This window comes from Lutra lutra, chromosome 3 (genome assembly GCF_902655055.1).
Source record: "Lutra lutra chromosome 3, mLutLut1.2, whole genome shotgun sequence".
Taxonomy (NCBI): Eukaryota; Metazoa; Chordata; class Mammalia; order Carnivora; family Mustelidae; genus Lutra; species Lutra lutra.
Genome location: NC_062280.1, coordinates 189,338,693 through 189,357,186, shown reverse-complemented (window position 1 = coordinate 189,357,186; position 18,494 = coordinate 189,338,693). Strand labels below are relative to the sequence as shown.

Genomic DNA, 18,494 nt, shown 5'->3' with positions numbered 1-18,494 from the left:
CTAGAACCTAATAAGGTCAGAAACAAAATGGGAGAGACACAGGGGAACACAAAAAGAGCAGAAGGCAATCATGCCCCTTTCTCTCACAGCAAGTGGTTGTCAAGTACGAGTCTTAACTGGGAGGAAAAGGAAGAAAAAGTTTTACCCTTGAATGAAGACTGAAGTGTTGATTCAAACACTCAACAACGTATTTTTATTTTTTTTAAAGTAGGCTCCATGTGCAACATGGGCCTTGAACTCATGACCCTCAGATCAAGAGTTGCATGCTCTACCAACTGAACCAGCCAGGTGCCCCTAAATACATATTTTGATTTTTAAATTGAGCCCCTATTTTGTGACTTCTATTCTCTAAGGTTATTGCCACTTGAATGTACTTTTCATCTTTTATTTACCACTGAATTCCGAGCACTTAGAAGAGGGGCTGGCTCACCGGAGTGCTCATTAAACTGCTGTTGAATCAATAACTTGAAGAGTGAATAAAAAGTCATAAGTCTGATTCCTTTTCACAAAGTCAAAAAGCTTTCCAAGCTGAGTACATTTCAAAGAGATGGTGAGAGACAAAAACATTTTCTCATCTCCTGTAAGTTTTGTATTTGACATACTGAATACACAACTAAAGAAAGAATACGTTAGTGACAACATAGCCTAGTACTTCTTTTTTTTTTAAGATTTTATTTATTTGACAGAGAGAGATCACAAGTAGGCACAGAGAGAGAGAGAGAGTAGAGAAAGAGAGAGAGAGGAGGAAACAGGCTCCCTGCCGAGCAGATAGCCCGATGCGGGACTCGATCCCAGAACTCTGAGATCATGACCTGAGCTGAAGGCAGAGGCTTAACCCACTGAGCCACCGAGGCGCCCTAGCCTGGTACTTCTTAAGAGCACAAAAACAGCTGGAGAGGTCAATTTTCAAGATGTCCACTTAAGCATCACGCAGGGGCCAGAGTATGCAGACCGTGAATGGCCCCACCAGTCCTTACAGCTCACCCACCTCTGGAGTGAGATGAATGTCCTCACTGTGGCCTGACACCACTCACTGGCCCTTGGATGCACCTAACTTCCCTAACTACATCTGACTCCAGGCTCCCTAACTGGTTTTGAATCAAAACCAGTTTCGCTGGTTCCAGTTCAGCTCAAAATTTTAGTTCTCACACTAATAAATTTGCACCGGTTTCCATCTCAGTGCTGGGTGACTTTCAGTTAGCAAAACACCCAAGCACCTGAGTCTGCAAAGGGCCTAACTCAGCTCTGTCTTCCCCAGATTCCCTCCCCACTGCGTGTCCCTATGGTCCACTCTCATTACTTGTACAGTCTATCTCTAGTTCATTCTGTACCTCAACAAAGCAGGTTTGGGCCTTAATGCACCCCTGAAACTGCTCTCCTATCTGTGACCAGAGCCCACTAATACCAAATCCAGTAAACTCGAAGAAACTAAATAAATGTGGTCAGGAGGTATGAAGAGAAGCAGGTGAGCATGAAATTTAAAAATAAAAGTCAAGTAATGAATTTCAGAAGAAAATGTTCATCAAGGCCAATGCAAGAGAACATTCCACTAAGACAAGGACTGAGAAGCATCCGGTAGATTTGCTGGTGTGGAAGTCCCAGGTCACCTGGTCCGGAGCAGTTTTTGTGGTTTCGTGGCTGGTGGGGCAGATTGAGGCTGCGGTGGGTAGAGTACAGAGCCGGGCCCGTGGGCAACCATCAAAGAGCGGATGAGCTGCGGAGGGCTAAAGAGTGCAGGGAGTGGGGAGAGGAAGGAACATAAAGCTCATCTTCCAAGGGCTGAGGCTAGGAAGAAAGTCAGCAGCTGGGAAAGTGCAGGCTAGGGTCAGCAGAGGAGCTATGCTTTCATATTCTTGAGAACACAGAAGAAGGACCCAGCTGAAAATAGCTAACCCCAGTCTAGAAGCTCTACACGCGCTAAATCTTAATCTTCACAAGAACTCAACAAAATACATCATATTCTCTCCTTTCCACAGGTGAGGGATCTGAAGTACTCTGGGAGTCTCTGAAAGGCCCACTACGGCATCAACCGGAGAAAGCTCCAGACTTAACCACGTGCCAGGCTCACCCTCTCGGAGGAGAGGATGAAGAAGAGAGTGGTGTCACAAAAGGCAGCAGAGAGTAAGTTAAGAAGAGATGGAGGGTGGGCTTCAGCTAGAAGAGTGCCTCACTCTTTTCGCTTGGGGAAAGAGAAAGGAACCGAGTCTCTTATCATCCTTCAAAACTCAGCTCAACTATCACCTATAATGGGAAGTCACTGACAACGGTAAAAATGTGGCTATAAACAAGTGACAGCCCTTACTGGGGGTGTGCAGGAAGAGTGAGATGGGTAGAGACCAGGAACAGTCTTGAGGATGGGGATGGCAGGGGAGGAGCTCCGGGAGATGACGGAATCCAAGGACTCAGATCAGGTGTCACACATGAACACCAGCTTGGGGCTTCGTCAGATGACTGTAGCAGGACAGCAGAACCAGGTTCTGAGAGTCTAGATGAGACTGTAACTCCAGTAATTAGCTATGGGCTCCCGACTTGACATGGAAGATGCCAGAAATGGGCTATAAACTGGAGACAGGGGGAATGGACACTGTGGCGACCAGAGCCACCGTGGTGAGAAGCTCAAAAGTTGATTTACAACAAAAGAGGGCAAATCTAATTGAACTGGGAGAATAAGACAGGTTTCTCCCAAGGAAATACCCATCTCTGCCTACTCTGTGGTCTCCTCCTTCCCTACCACCCCTCAGCTACTAGACTTGCCTGAGCGCCTGTCCTCAGCCTCCTAACTCCACTCACTGCTTCCAGCACCCTCACTCATATCCAGGGCAGAGCTCCTACCTAACCACCCACATCCAGTTCAGCGCCCTCTCTCCAAATGCCCCCCTGGTATCTCTAACTGCACACTACACAGCCCTCCACATTAAATGCGGCCACTGCTGAACTCGTCTTTCCCCCACAACGAGCTCCCCCTTTTCTGCATTTCCCCTACCTTAATGAATGGTAACACCATCTGTCCATCCAGAGCCACCTTCAACCCTTCTTCATCCCTCAAATCCAACAAGTTTTATTTATGGTTATTTTTCTAAGCTTTTATTTATTTTTTTATTTGGCAGAGTATAAGCAGGGGGAACAGCAGAGGGAGGGGGAGAAGCAGGTCCCTTGCTAAGGGACTCGATCCCAGGAGCCTGGGATCATGACCTGAGCTGAAGGCAGGCGCTCTACCTCCTGAGCCACCCAGACATCCCTCAACAAGTTTTATGGACACAACCTACCTACTCAAACATCTTTAGAATCTTTCTTCTCTATCCTGTTCATTCTCACTGCTACTACCTTAGCTGGAGCCTTCAGCATCTCCCACTGGACTCTATTCACTCTGCCCCTTCTGCTGGCCACCCTCTTGTTTTGATGTAAATCTCTCTGTCCCTTAGAATCTCCTGGGGATGCTTTAAAAATTCAGATTTCTAATGCCCACATTAGCCCTTCTCAATCTGTCTGTCTGGGGACGGGATCTTGGAATATGGACATTCAGAAAGCTCCATAGTTGATTTTTTTTTCTCTAGCTAGGACTCAGGCAGCATTTGGAAACACTGCTGTCACCACCACCAATAACAGCACACCCACCCCCCCACCCCCCCCACCCCCGGCTTCCTTCCCCCAGCAACGTAAAGCATTCCTTAGTGCTCTAGATCATTACCTCCTCCTGCTTCTCTGGACTTTGGTCTATCATTCATTCCTATCTGTGTTCCTGAAGAGGAGGAACCTCAGCCATTCCTCTACCTTCTCCCCTAGCTCCTCCTCTTCTCCCTCTTTAAGTAGATGATTTCACCACACACCTCTTAAACTGCTCAGTCCAGCCATTACCAACAATACTCTAATTCACCACCTCCTGCCTCTTTTCCAGGCCTACCCAGGCTCTGTTGCTCTTTGAGGCCCTCTCCCCACTTGCATGCCTGACAAACTCTTACTTATCCCTCAAAAATCAGCTAAAATATCACCTGCACCAACAACTGTGCCTCTCCCTTAACCAGCCCACACCCCATCAATAAACCCACAGCACCAGGCAGACAAGTTATTTCACTTCTTTTTTACAATATTTCCCCACTAGACAATGAACTCCTTGAGGGTGGGAACTAAACCTGGAATACATTAGACACACAATTAATGTTGGTTAAGTCTATTGTTACAGAGTGAATATACTGTGAAGTGACTAAGTAATGGGAAAAACTTATAGTAAGTATAATAAATGATACATCTATTACTTAACACATAATTAAATGATGCACTAGTCTATAAGCAATCTAAAATAAGTCCTGAATATGTTTCCCATACACTTTTATCAAGCTATAATTACATGACTAGATAGACAGCAATACAGTTTCAAAGACATAGTCACAAACACCCTATCTGTGATTTAACGCCCTGGCAACCCCAGCTTTCTTCAGTGCCTTGAAAATGCACTGCTATGCCTGTTTCAGTCTTTGTGTTTGCTGTTCCCTTTCTGCAAAATGTACATTTTTCAACAAACTCTGATGTGGCTGGGTCCTTCACACCACCTGGGTCTCAGCTCAAGTGTCATGTTCCCAGATATCTTCCCTGACCACACTTGCTGAAGCAGGCACCCCCATAACCTCAATCTCCATACCATTATGCTCATATTGTCTTCAGGACTCTCATCACTATGGGAAATCACTTTGTTTGTTAATTACTTGACGCTGGTTTCCTTTACCCAGTTTACCTCCTCATCCTCTGTACACAGTGTGGGGCCTACATGGGTACCCAATAGACACCTGTTGAATAAATAACTGAGAGGAAGGCAAATATAACACTAAAACACCATTATCTACCAGTCACATAATGAGGGACATATGCAGGTGGTAGGAAATGGCAGGGACTCTTTCCCTTGAAAAGACAATGTTCGCTCATCATCCACAGGGTCGTGGGCAGGCGGATTATCCTTCCCGGGATACTTACTCAAAATCAGAACTTTGACTTGCTAAATAAAATCACTTCCCTCTCGGTGGACAGCCTTGCCAGGAAAAATTTTAAAGCAGATGATTGCTCACACCCAGTCTTGCCAAAGACCAGTCCTGGAAAAACTGCCCAACGTCCACTAAAGGAACACAAGGGACCGAGACTTGTTCAACACTGAAATCCCACCAACTAGCAGTATCTAGCCCATAACAGATGCTCAAAATGTTTGTTAAATGAGCGCATGAGACATGGCCTTCTGAGGAATGGCCATCCCATCAAGTCTTACCCTGAGGATACACTCATTTCAGAAACAGGTCAAGACGGCTGAGGAGAAGCCTTGGCCTACGCCTCTCCCTGGGCAGGAGTTCTGTTCCTCGAACTCAGTACACATCAACCCTGTGCCTTAGGTGATCAAGTATGACCTTCCCCAGCATCACCATGTATCAAAGCAGAATAAACTTTGCCAACACAATGACTACTACAGTAACCAGTAACCTAGTAATGCAGTAGAATAACCTTTTAAATGTTTTCATGTATTTTGGTCAGAGGGAAGGATAGTTCAAATGGCTGAAATAACTAAAATGGAAGATTCAACCATTAATTTTATATCCACCAGTGTAGGGGTCACTGCGTGATCCCAAGAAAATCACACCACCTTCTTGACCAGCAGTGCCAACAGTCCTATGTTCTTTATGCAAAGGGTAGTCTGGGGAAGATTAACTAGCCAGTAGATGTAACCTACTCTAAGGCCAATGAGTGAATCGAATTAATTATGAAACAAGGGAAATCATAAATATTCAACCCACTCCAAAACCTGAGAGTGAGGAAGATTTAAAATTATGCCTGTGTCTCTGATACTCACGCTCAGCCTAAGACCTGTATTCTCGGAAAAGGCTTCTAACAATAACAGTAGATCTTTAGTATTTGGAAATGTCAACTGCTTCCATACCTGCATGATTAAGTTCTCATGTGGAGAGACAGGAAGTACTAACAGTGACAAGCAACTGTAAATTATGCCTGTTCAAAACAGTTCACTGTTGCTGTCCCAGTGCCGAATCTCACTGCTGTTTACTTAACACACAGGCCACCTTACCAAGAGTCAACTGAAAAATTTCAGGGAAAAAAATAAAATTGTCTAAAAGGCTAGATATACTTCTTTTCCCTCTACCTGCTGACCACCACTGACATTCGAGTGAAAGATGACGGCAACATCCAGCAGCAATGTCCGCACTTTCCTGCCAAACGACTTAACTTCCTTCCACTTTAATGTACCTTCATCAGTTTGTATTTGTCTAAAAACTCTTAAGGGAGACGGAGGAAGAAAGAAATCTAAGGAAACCTGAGGGGTCAGTTTCCGAGACAGAGGTGGGAAATTTGCATCTGGGGGAGAGCCAGTTCGGTCCCTCTGTAGCCTAAATGGAGCAAGGTGACTGGGAAGGGGGCAGGCTTCCAGCATCTGCTCCACCAGGACAGCCCCTTCTTTCAGCCTGGCACACGCGCCGCTGAGCACAAGGGGTCGAGCCCGGAGAACACCGGGACACCCAGCCCGACCCTAACTGTCCAGCCCGCCTGCAGCAGCCCCTGGAACACGTGAGCATCGCACCTGGAGTTCATAGGTGGGGGCCGGGGCTGACGGAGGGACTCAGTCTCATTTGCCCCTACAGGCTGAGGTGGGGGAGTGTCCGCTGCCCCTCACGGGAAGGAACCCCTAAGATTCGGGCGCGGGCATGGAGGGTCGGTCCCCAAACCTCCTGCAACCCCGAAGGTCCCCGCTGCCCCCAGGCTTCTCAAAGAGGTGCCCAGGGTCGCGCGTAGGGAACAGCCAGGATGGCGGCAGCCGGTACTCACAAAGCCCACTGGAGCCGGTGCTGGTGAACATGGTCCCGCCGGACCCGGAGCCCCCGCGGGGGGACAGGGGGAGGGGAAGTGGAGATGGAGGGACCCTGCGACCGCGCCGGCGCACTCCCGGCGTGGCGGCGAATCCGGCAACTGGATTCCACTCCTGGGGCTGCTTGCAAGCGGCGCATGCGCAGCCCGTGGGACGCGCCGCTCCGTCCGCCCCCTCCCTTCCTGCCTGGGAAGGGAAGTCGGTCCTCAGTCGGAGGGTTCCGTCTGTCCGGATTTTCCCGACTGCTGCGGGTCCCCTTTAGAAAAGCAACATGGGAACTTCGTGGGAGGAGCGGGAGTATAACTCCTGGAAGCAGCACGTGGGTGCTCAGCGCCACTCCTCGACCTGTGGAGTCGGCGTGACAGCTGATTCCTCGGGAGTGCCGGCGTGGGGGCATTCCTCGTGACCTCTAACCTCTCCGCGGACGGGACGCCCGGCGCGTTCCACGCATGCTCAGTCTTTCTGGGCAGCCCCCGAAGCTCGCTCCCCCGAGGACTGTTGACAGTAACTATATGGGGTTCTGGTGCCCCCCCGGTGCGAGAGGCCGCTCAGTCGCCGAGAGCTACGCTGTCCAGCCCTTTCCTGCGTCGATCCCGCGCGGAATCCCCTGAGGCGGCATAAATCGTGTTCACGGGACCCCACCCTTCCGCACCGCGCCGGCAGGTGGTCAGATCCCAGGGGTGGCGAGTCTATGGCTGAGCGACCTTGCTCCCCAAACTTCTGCCTTAGCGGCCTTCCAAACCTAGGCATTTCATTTTTTTCCCCCTCGCAAAATGAGATTAATCTTTACTAAGGCAAAGTCATGTTTTTTTTTAAATGAGTTTGAGCCCGAGAACTTTAATTTTATATTATGTAGTTATTAAAGAATACGTATTGTAGGGAAATCAACCAACTACAAGGCTAAATGAAAAGGACAGGTTACACAGCTGTATGGCATACTTTGGAAAGAAAATACTTCTGGAATGTTTGTAAGGGCCAGGCACTGAGTGAGCTAAATCTGGAATTTGTGGATCAATAAAACACAGTTACTGCCTTGAAGGAGAGGTGAGAGTGACCCAAAATTTTATCACTGCTATATTGCTAGAAGGCAAAAGCATAAGTGACTTATTTTCCTTAGGCTTTTGTTTGTTTTATAGAAGCTATTGGTTGGCAACAAAACCCTTAGCCGACATTGGTCACTGGTTCTCAAAGTAGATGTGGCTACCCCACCCCAGTTTAGGGATTCCAGAAGGCCAGAACTATTTTCATAATTGTAGTAAGATATTTTGCTTTTAAAAAAAAAATATTTTATTAATTTATTTGACACAGATCACAAATGAGGACTCCTCACTGGGGCCAAGACCAACGTTAATGATGCCCCAGTGGCCCAGCCAGTAGATTCCAGCCTCTCCTTTTATTTTTTTAAAAAAGATTTTATTTATTTATTTGACAGAGAGAGATCACAAGTAGGCAGAGAGGAGGGGGAAGCAGGCTCCCTGCTGAGCAGAGAGCCGGATGTGGGACTCAATCCCAGGACCCTGAGATCATGACCTGAGCCTAAGGCAGAGGCTTAACCCACTGAGCCACCCAGGCACCCCTAAGACATTTTTCTTTACTCTTATTCACTCAGGAAAATATAATGGAGTTTCCCTCTGTGCATTTGGAAGGGCTGTATAACTTAGTGAACCAACATTCTCCACTTGATCAGTGCATGGTGTTACAAAATCATGGGTGGGTAAGATCAATGCAAACTGCAAGATAAACCAATACCTTTTAGTGTAACAGTACTAAAAGCTCATTGATAGGGCTTCAGATTTCTCATTCCAACTAATCTTTAAGAAACTACTGCTTGTTAAGTTATGCTGTAGTATCAGGAAAAAGTCCATATTATCTGAAATGACTATTAAAATGCTTCCTTTTCCAACAACAAAATCCTGTGAGGCCAGATTTTCTTCATGTATTTCAATCGAAACAATGTATCATAACAGACGGAAAGCAGAAGCCAATAGGAGGATCCAGCTGTCTTTTATAAAGCCAGATCTTAGACATTTGCAAAAAAATGTGCAATAATGCTATTTTCCTCCATAATTTTTTGCTTGGGAATGTGCTGCAATTTTTCACAAAAATATATTAGTTATATTAATGTGCAGTAGGTCTGTTATGTTTAAATGAATTCCAAACAGTTTTAAAATTTTTCTGTCTCAATTAATTTCTCATGTTTCTAATAGATATTACTCATGTTAGCAAAAGCTCTCGTAGTTCTCGATTATCTTTAAGAATGCTATAAGAAATCCCAAGATAAAATGTTGGAGAACTGCTGAAATAGGAGATAAAGCACTTTGAAGTTTAGAAAAACAAAGACAAAAAAACCCCATTCACTTATTTATATTCATTCTTAACTAATTGCACAGTAACTTAATACGGTATGCAGACCTTGCTTGAGAGTATTTTCAGGAATCTGTACCTTGAGTGTACTCTGCACTCGGAACCTGGACATATCAACTGGTAGAAAGCTGTAGGTTTGTCTTTTAAGAAGCAAGTATTGTCCTTGCATGAGCAGCCTCGGCTTCATCTGGGATCTTGTTTGGACTAGAAAGTGCCAGGCCCTATTCCCAGACTTATTAAAGCAGCATTTAGCAAGACCCTCAGGTGATTTGTATGCAAAAGTCTGAGAAGCACTAGTGCAGTGATTCTCAACAGGGGGCAGTTTGGGGACGCCAGAGGACACTTGCCAATATTTGGAGACATTTTTGGTGTTACAGTTATGAGAGGGGCCCACTAATGGCATCTAATGGGCAGATGGGATGCTGGTAAACATCATACAAATACACAGGGCCGCCTCCCACAATGAAGACTTCTCCTGTGCATCTGAGTGGCCCAGTGGGTTACATATCTGACGCTTGATCGATCTCAGCTCAGGTCTTGATCTCAGGGTTGTGAGTTCAAGTCCCACATTCAAGCCCAGTGTAGAGCCTACTTTAAAAAAAAAAAAAAACTGCCCAAAATATCAATAGCGTAAGGTTGAGAACTCCTGTACTTGTGTGATTTAGCCAACGATTATCACACAATCCCAGAATGCTCAGTGTTTATCATTTCTAAAGTCCTTGCCTGTGTTTCCACCTTGTCTCTTCTCTAGATTGTATTTTGGAGAACTAATTCTGTCAGTTACTAGGAATCATCATTTGCCTTGCCATGTCTTACTGAATCTGCTTTCTACATTGGGGTAGTAGTGGTAAGTTTGAAAGAGTAAGCCCGTAGCGGGCAGGGAATGTGTCTTACCAGATGTTGTATCCTACCCATTTTGAGTCTACTGGTGTGAAGACATTGTCTTCCTTTCCTAAAATAAAACATAGCATCTCTAAGGTTTTAGCATTAGAAAGCAGATCTACAGAGGAGTCCTGGGGGAAGGTTGCTGACCAAGCATCCCTGACACAGCTTTTCCGGTAGATTTCAGCTTGCCTTGAGCACCATGTTTCTTTCATAGAGCAAAGCTAGAAAGAATTTTTCCTAAAGATTACTAACAGTAGGGGGGGCCAACCACAACCAAATTAAGAACCGCAGACTTCCAAAGTACCAAGTTCTGATCATATGACAGCTATAGTACCTTTACCTTGTAAACCACATCCTGTTTCCATATTCTGGCTGAGGACCCCCTTTCCAAATTAGCAGGAATTGTAGTCAGCAAGCTTTTGGAGGAATCAGTAGATAATGACTAGGGCTGATGGTCAGTCCTTGGGTAAAGTAGCCTTTACACTGCATCAAATGCATTTTTAGCACATAATATCTACGAAACTAATAGTTATGAGGAAATAGGTCTGGAGAGTTTTTTTTAGAGTACTGGCATCTTTTTACTGATTCAGTAATACTATTTATAGATGTCTACCGAGCAGGGAGCATTTTGGAAACCTGTTAAGTGTATTTTGGGTTATCACAATGAATTGGAGGAGCCTGCGTGGTGTCCAGTAAATGCCAGACGCAATCCTTTTACCAAAAAAATTTAATCGTTCTCTTTTCTAACTTGTGTTTTACTCTCCAACCTCATGTTTCTTATGTAGGTAAAAGTCTATTTGTATTTTTCTGAATCTAGAACCAATTTCATTTTACATGTAAACATGTGCCTGGCAGAGTTTTAATTCATGCTGAATTTGCCAGGAATGCAACTAGTTACTGTTTCAGTTGTTATTTGGAACTTAATCAAGAGTTGTTCACCAGTTCAAAACACCATTCCACATGCAACAACTCTGCTTGTCTCTTTGAAGTCACCAGTCCCAATTTACACGTGAGAACGATGCACTTAGTGATTCTGTATCTTTAAAAAAGATGTATAAACCTAGCCCTTATTATAAAAAATACTATATATAATGTAAATATTAAGAAAAGGTGTTGAGACCCTGCCTCTGGCTCTCTGCTCAGTGGGGAGCCTGCTTCCCTCTCTCTCTGCCTGCCTCTCTGGCTACTTGTGATCTCTCTGTGTCAAATAAATAAATAAAATCTAAAAAAAAAAGAAAGAAAGAAAGAAAAGAAAAGAAAAAAGAAAAGGTGTTGAGAATACTCCATTGAATATTTGAAAGTATCCATATGCGCAACATAGTTTTTTTTTCCAATTCATTTAGATGAATGAGCAAGGACCAATCCAATCCAATCCACCAAGATTAAGTGAATATTATATAAGGACACAGAGTTGGCAAAGGTAGAAACTTCAGAGAGAAAATTGTTTTAAAATACTTTGTTCTTGATACTAACATGCAATTTTTGTTTCAATCAATGAGAAATACTGATATTGGAATATTACAAAGTGATTTGACATAGATATCATATGTACCAGAAATGTTTAAATGAAGCCTTTAAACTATAAGTCAATATGATTAAGATTACTAAAGAAGAAGGAAGTATCATTTTTCAACAAACGTAGGTCATTTTAAGAGATGCTGTCTTGCCCAGAATTTTCACAGTTCCCGTATCTGTAGCAGATAAGACCAGGTAGGTCTAAAAGCTGGTTTGGGACTGTACTGCTAATGTTCATGCTATTTAAAAACATACAATGGTTAAGTCTAGAGATCAGTGTGGATTTTTAATATCAAATTAGGTGATTAATCCACTTGAAAATGATGCCACATATTAGCCAATTTGCAGGAAATGTTAATTGAACTAAAACGTGATTTAGGGGGAACATCCTTCTTTAACATTATAATATCAGAGTGTTCCCAACTGCATATTTAGATGCAAAGGGTTTCAGTGCAGTGGAACAATTCCTGCAGAAACAACAAAATGTAACAACATTTGAGATTTCTTTTAATAGAATTAGAACCTCAGTAAATTTCATCAATTAATTAAAAAAATATTTCAGATGATCCCCATCTGTTTTAGCTTGGGTCTCACCCAAACAGACTTTGGGACAAAGTTTCAAGTTGTCTGGAAGCTGTCCTAGGAAAGACCAGTGAGAGAATGGGGAATGAGACAGGGAAAGGAGGGGCAGAAGCCAACAGAGGTGAGTTATCAAACAGATTAGCACTGTGGGCAAATGGAACCTGTGCCCCCAAGTCATCCCACTGGAGGGGCAGGCAGACGGGGGGGGGGGGGGGGGGGGGGCGGTGTCTTTCTCCATGACTCCCATCGGTCCCAGAGGGCCACCCGTGAGCAGTGCGATTTGTCCACACTTGTAGCCCACCCCTGTGAGTGAGCAGGGCAAGACTACATGCTAAGAGCTGCATCTGGAGAGCAGGGGAGTGCCTGGGTGGCTCAGTGGGTGGAGCATCTGCCTTTGGCTCAGGTCAAGATCCCAGGGTGCTGGGATGGAGCCTGCATCTGGATCCTTGCTCAGTGGGGAGCCTACCTCTCCCTCTCCCTCTCCCCTCTACCCCTTCCCCTTATTCATGCTCCCAATCTCTCAAATAAATAATTAAAATCTTTTTTTTAAAAGGCTGCATTTGGGAAGTAAGACTCCACGGGGGGCGGTGGGGGAGTAAGTCTTGGGCCATAGAGCTGATACCTTTCTGCCCGTAGGCTTCATGTTTTCGTGGCACACTCCTAAGAAAGCTGGGCTGAGAAATTTTCATATGGAAATTATGGTGGGAGAGGTTAAGAAGTGATAGGGTTGGTTTGCCTTTTTCTTCTGGTCTTCCTCCAGTACCCACCCTAGTCTACTACCTTATTTCTATAGAGCTTTTTCTTTTTCTGATTCAGCTCTGTTTCCCATCACATATCAAAGCATGGGGCCCTCTGGATCTGAGGGGCCTGGAGCGCAGGCCCCAACGTGTGGTGGGATTTCAGAATAGGAGATCAGTTTTCTGTTGCTTCATCACTACCCATAAGGAAGTATTTTTAAATCATTCATATAGAACCTGTCACATTTGTGAGACTGTCACTTCCTCATCTTCTCCACCCAGACCATCTGCTCTTTCTCGGAGGCTAAGTTAAGGTTACTTCTCTTGTGTCCATGCAAACATGTCCCATCTGTTCATACCAGACAGGCACTTGCTTGTCCTGCTCTAGTTTTTACTCTGCTCTGCAGCGTCCTTCTGCCCTCTCATTCTTCTCTGCACCCTGCCTGGCATCACTTCTGACCTCCTTACTTCCATATACCACACAAACTAACATATTTATAGGTGGATGCAATCACTGTGCCTCTGAATGGACAGAGAGGATATATTTGGGACACCAGCAGCATCCACTAAAAGTGGGGGAAAGGAAGTGAGACCAAATCGCCAATTCCCTTTACCTTATCACCTCTGATCTCAGCATAGGTCATTTTCATAGGGCCAACATTTTCCTCCTTTTAATGGATATGGCTACTGATTGGTACTATATAAGTGACTCCTCTCGGGGAAGCTGCCCTAGATCCTTGCCAAAGTGCGAGCTGGATTTTAGGACATCATCAAAACAGGAAAGATATGCAAAACATCATAATTCCATCCCCTGACCAGGCTGTGTCCTCTTCCCAAACCGCCCAGACGTCTCCTGCCCATCAAAGCAAGGCCAAAACCCACAGATCTCCTTCCCCCAGGGTTGTTTCAACAAAAGTGGGAGCCTATATCTCACTTGCTCACTTTTAAGACCTACTCAGAGATGTGAGAGATTATCAGCTTCAATGTTTCATCTTGCTTGCTTGTCCATCTTTATGGCCGGTTCATGCTGACCAGTAGCACCTTGATTCAAAGTGATTCAAACTCATGTATTCAACATAATGTTCCAAAGCAAAAGGCATCCATTTGATCTTTTATTTCTCCTTTTTCCAAGGTGAGATAATCACGAGAATATTATGTAGGAAATTTTTTATCATTCTTATTTCCATTATTGGCAGTATTTATTATTGTAAATCTATAGAAATGCAACTGAACTGTGCATATGCAGGAAGAGTGTCACTACCACAGCAGCCAGTGAAAAAAGAACACATGAAAATATTTCAGAATTTCAGAATATAAGCTAGAAATACAAAGTGAAATATTGAAAACTGATGTGACAATTCTATGCCACTTAATTTTTTTTATTGATGAGAGAGATAGCATGAACAGAGAGAGGGAGAAGCAGATTACCTGCTCAGCAGGGAGCCCCAAAATGGGGTTCAGTCCCAAAGCTCCAAGATCATGACCTGAGCCAAAGGCAGACACACAACCAACTGAGCCACCCAGGCACCCCTGATTTTAGCCTATTTTTTATGGAGAAAGAAGCCCGGGGCTCTCTTTTATCCTCCTCAGTGTTGTTAGCTGAATTGTGTAACCAAAAAAAATATATTGAGGTTGTACCCCTAGTGCCTCTGAATGTGGCCTTCATTGCAAATAGGGTCATTGCAGATGTAACTGGTTATGATGAGGTCATTATGGAGTAGGGTAGGAGCTAATTCCATATGACTGCTCTCCTTAGACTCTTACAGACCCAGGGACATCACACTGTGACAACGGAAGCAGAAATCGCAGTGCTGTCCCTACCAGCCAAGGAACACCAAGGATGGCCAGCAAATACCAGAAGCTGGAAAAGGCAAGAAACAGTCCTGCCCTCCAGGTTTTCGTGGGAGCATGGCCCTGCTGACCCCTGGATTTGGGACTGACAGCTTCTGGGACTGTGAGGCAGGGAAGTTCTATTGTTTTAAGCCCCCCAGTTTGTGTACTTTTTATGGCAATCCTAGGTGACCCTCGGCTTTCCTCTTTAATTCATATTTTAAAATTTCCTCTCTATCTGCCATTCACCTGTTTCTTTTTGCATTTTCTTAATTTCTACCTAGGTCAAAGCTATGTTGAGATTTTACTTCTGCCCAGCAACCATAGGGACTCGATTAATGGTGTTGTTTTTAGGAACCCCACTGTCCCAAAGGTGAAAATTGGTCCCAAAGGTGACAATTGATCTCCTATGTCATGTACTTGATGATAAGATAGGAACCAAAAACTGCACCGGTAAAATCTTCCCACCCATTGTGTCCACCAAATTTAAAATTGCTCTGTTAAGGCTGTGGGTTTTGGTCCACCCAGCATCAAGGAGAAACTATCACTCGCTCACTCACCTGGCTCCAATCTCCTACTTCTCCTTGTACCAATCTCTTTCATAGTCATGACTCACTTTGTACTCCCTCTGTAGATGAATCTGTGGTCCAGTCACTCAGACCAATTCTGAAAGAAACCTGAGAAGTTCAGGTCTATTGCTCTGTGATGGCGGCTGAATTCCACACCCTTGGGCTCATTTTGCACGTTGTACATTGCATTCCTTTATCAAAGTGAATCTGCTCTACTTGTAGGTCATTGTCTAATTGCCTGTCTCCTCCACACAACTGCAAGCAGGACCTGTCTTTCATCTTTGTTTCCCCGAGGCTTAGCACAGTGATTGGCACACAGTAGGCCTCCTAGATATATATATCCAATTGAATGAGAGGAATGAGGGAAAGGCAGCATCAAGCCATCCTTGCTGCTTCCCCCTCTTTTAATTGGATGGCTTCAGATTGTCCAGCTATCCAGCATCTACATGTAAGTATAGACAAAGGATTTCCAAAACCACTACAAGATAAATTATGTTCTAGGACACCTGGCTGGCTCAGTCGGAAAAGCATGCTATGCTTGAACTTGAGGTCGTGAGTTCAAACCCCACACTGGGTGTAGACATGACTAAAAATAAATCAGTAAACTTAAAAAAAAAAAGATAAGTTAGGTTCTAGGGAAGTTTCAGAAACTCTGCTGGTAGAACCACATGAACAAGGGGATTTAACATTCCTCTTTACGTTGTTTCAGTGCAATTATGTATGTGTAGGAACTGGGGTTGGTTCAAAGGTTAAAGTGAGGTGATTGTTCTGAATTGGCAATTATTTATGTCCTTGTGGACATAACTATGGGATTGGAATATTTATTTATAAGGGATTGATCAGCAGTGAGCACCCCACCAGGGGCCAAAAAGATATGAAAGAATAAAAACCTGAGTTTTCTGAGCCAGCAAATAGTAGTCTGTCCTCATGTGCAGGCCAAGGAGGTTCTACCTCTGCAAACACGCCAACCAACTTGGACTCAGATGGACCCTGAGTGAGCAAGCCTGACTCCAAGGAGGAAGGAACACTCGTAGAAGTGGTGGGATCCTGACACTAACTTTGGATAATCCTTAGAACCCTATGTTCGTCTCGCTGAGTGTCCTTTAATAGACCCTGACTTGGTGCTCTTCTGTTCTTCCCATGAAAACATGCCTATTGTAGGTTAGAATCCTGATCTCTGGTGCTGATACCTCTCCTTTACTCCATTACAGTTGATTTGTGTAGTATCCGCAACCAAACCTGCTCCACCAGCCACCAGATGACTCGAACATCTGTTCAGGATCTTCCTGATGTGTTATTCATCCCAGAAGTGAGTTTTTCAAACACCTTTAGCCTTCTTTTCTCCAGACTAAATATTTCCAGTAACTTTTCAACCCTTTGATTATTTTTTTTTAAATTCTCTCCAATTTTCCATGTGTTCTTACACCATGAAGTTTAAATGGTGTATGAGAATCCACATACAAAATAGAGACATCCAATAACGATCGTGACATATTTGTGATGAAAACTGACGAGGTCTAATCTCTTATTCCAGACTTCCTAAAGGAAAGGAAAAGAGCTTCTAACACAATCGGCTGATAAACCATTGAGCTGCACGGATAAGGGAAACAATCCACCTGATTTCTTAAGATAAAGTGTCATCATTTAAAAAATTATTCCATGCTCATTAAGAACAGAATGACTTTTATTCCTGGTAGTTCATATAAATGCCAGCTAACAGTCCATCATACCAAATATGAAAAGATCGGGGCCTCTTAGCAACAATTCTATTTAAAAGAAATGCTCTGTATACTGTTACCAGACGTCACGTGGAACTGTTGTGAAATGTGAACACAAGTATGTACATAAAATAGAGGTAGTTATGTTTCCTATGTTTTTTATGGCACCTTGCCATACTTAAAAGTAAGACTCTTGGGAGAGCTGGAATTACGTGAGAGCCCGAGCCTGGCTTCAAATCCCAGTTCCATTCTCAACTACCTGTAGATGCCCGGACAGGCCCCCTTCACTCCCTTTCCTCGTCTGCGAAGAGGGAAAGATGGTAATAATAACACCTGCCTCTAGGGGGCTTCTGGGCATTGAATAACTTAATACATTAAAAAGAAAACTCTCTTAGAACAGGTCTTGCCCAAAAATGAACTATTGGGATTTTATCAAGATCAAAAGCTTTTGCACAGCAAAGGAAACAGTGAACAAAACCAAAAGACAACTGACAGAATGGGAGAAGATATTTGCAAATGACATATCAGATAAACGGCTAGTGTCCAAAATCTATAAAGAACTTAGCAAACTCAACACCCAAAGAACAAATAATCCAATCAAGAAATGGGCAGAGGACATGAACAGACATTTCTGCAAAGAAGACATCCAGATGGCCAACAGACACATGAAAAAGTGCTCCATATCACTCGGCATCAGGGAAATACAAATCAAAACCACCATGAGATATCACCTCACACCAGTCAGAATGGCTAAAATTAACAAGTCAGGAAATGACAGATGCTGGCGAGGATGCGGAGAAAGGGGAACCCTCCTACACTGTTGGTGGGAATGCAAGCTGGTGCAACCACTCTGGAAAACAGCATGGAGGTTCCTCAAAATGTTGAAAATAGAACTACCCTATGACCCAGCAATTGCACTGCTGGGTATTTAACCTAAAGATACAAACGTAGTGATCCGAAGGGGCATGTGCACCCGAATGTTTATAGCAGCAATGTCTACAATAGCCAAACTATGGAAAGAACCTAGATGTCCATCAACAGACGAATGGATAAAGAAGATGTGGTATATATTCACAATGGAATACTATGCAGCCATCAAAAGAAATGAAATCTTGCCATTTGCGACGACGTGGATGGAACTAGAAGGTATCATGCTTAGCGAAATAAGTCAATCGGAGAAAGACAACTATCATATGATCTCCCTGATATGAGGGAGAGGAGATGCAACATGGGGGGTTAAGGGGGAAGGAGAAGAATAAATGTAACAAGATGGGATTGGGAGGGAGACAAACCATAAGTGACTCTTAATCTCACAAAACAAACTGAGGGTTGATGGGGGGAGGGGGGTTGGGAGAGGGGGGGTGGGATTATGGACATTGGGGAGGGTATGTGCTATGGTGAGTGCTGTGAAGTGTGTAAACCTGGCGATTCGCAGACCTGT

At 44.3% G+C, this 18,494-nt stretch overlaps 1 protein-coding gene and 1 long non-coding RNA gene across 3 annotated transcripts in view; one reads left to right on the top strand and one right to left on the bottom strand.

Annotated features, from left to right (window-relative positions):
- UBAC2 (UBA domain containing 2) overlaps window positions 1-7,109 on the bottom strand; it is a 175,748-nt gene extending 168,639 nt beyond the window's left edge. Inside the window, exon 1 of one of the 2 annotated variants that reach the window (XM_047720313.1) lies at window positions 6,814-7,109. In XM_047720313.1, coding sequence (XP_047576269.1) covers window positions 6,814-6,844 — 31 coding nt within the window. In that variant the 5' untranslated portion in view covers window positions 6,845-7,109. The remainder of the gene's footprint in view (window positions 1-6,813) is intronic. The other variant, XM_047720312.1, reaches the window with a different exon arrangement.
- Window positions 7,110-8,466: 1,357 nt separating this feature from the next.
- Window positions 8,467-16,157, top strand: LOC125094783 (uncharacterized). The gene is made up of 3 exons (XR_007125691.1): window positions 8,467-8,567; window positions 9,969-10,064; window positions 14,693-16,157. It is a non-coding gene; the product is annotated as an uncharacterized LOC125094783 (long non-coding RNA).
- The last annotated feature ends 2,337 nt before the right edge of the window (window positions 16,158-18,494 follow it).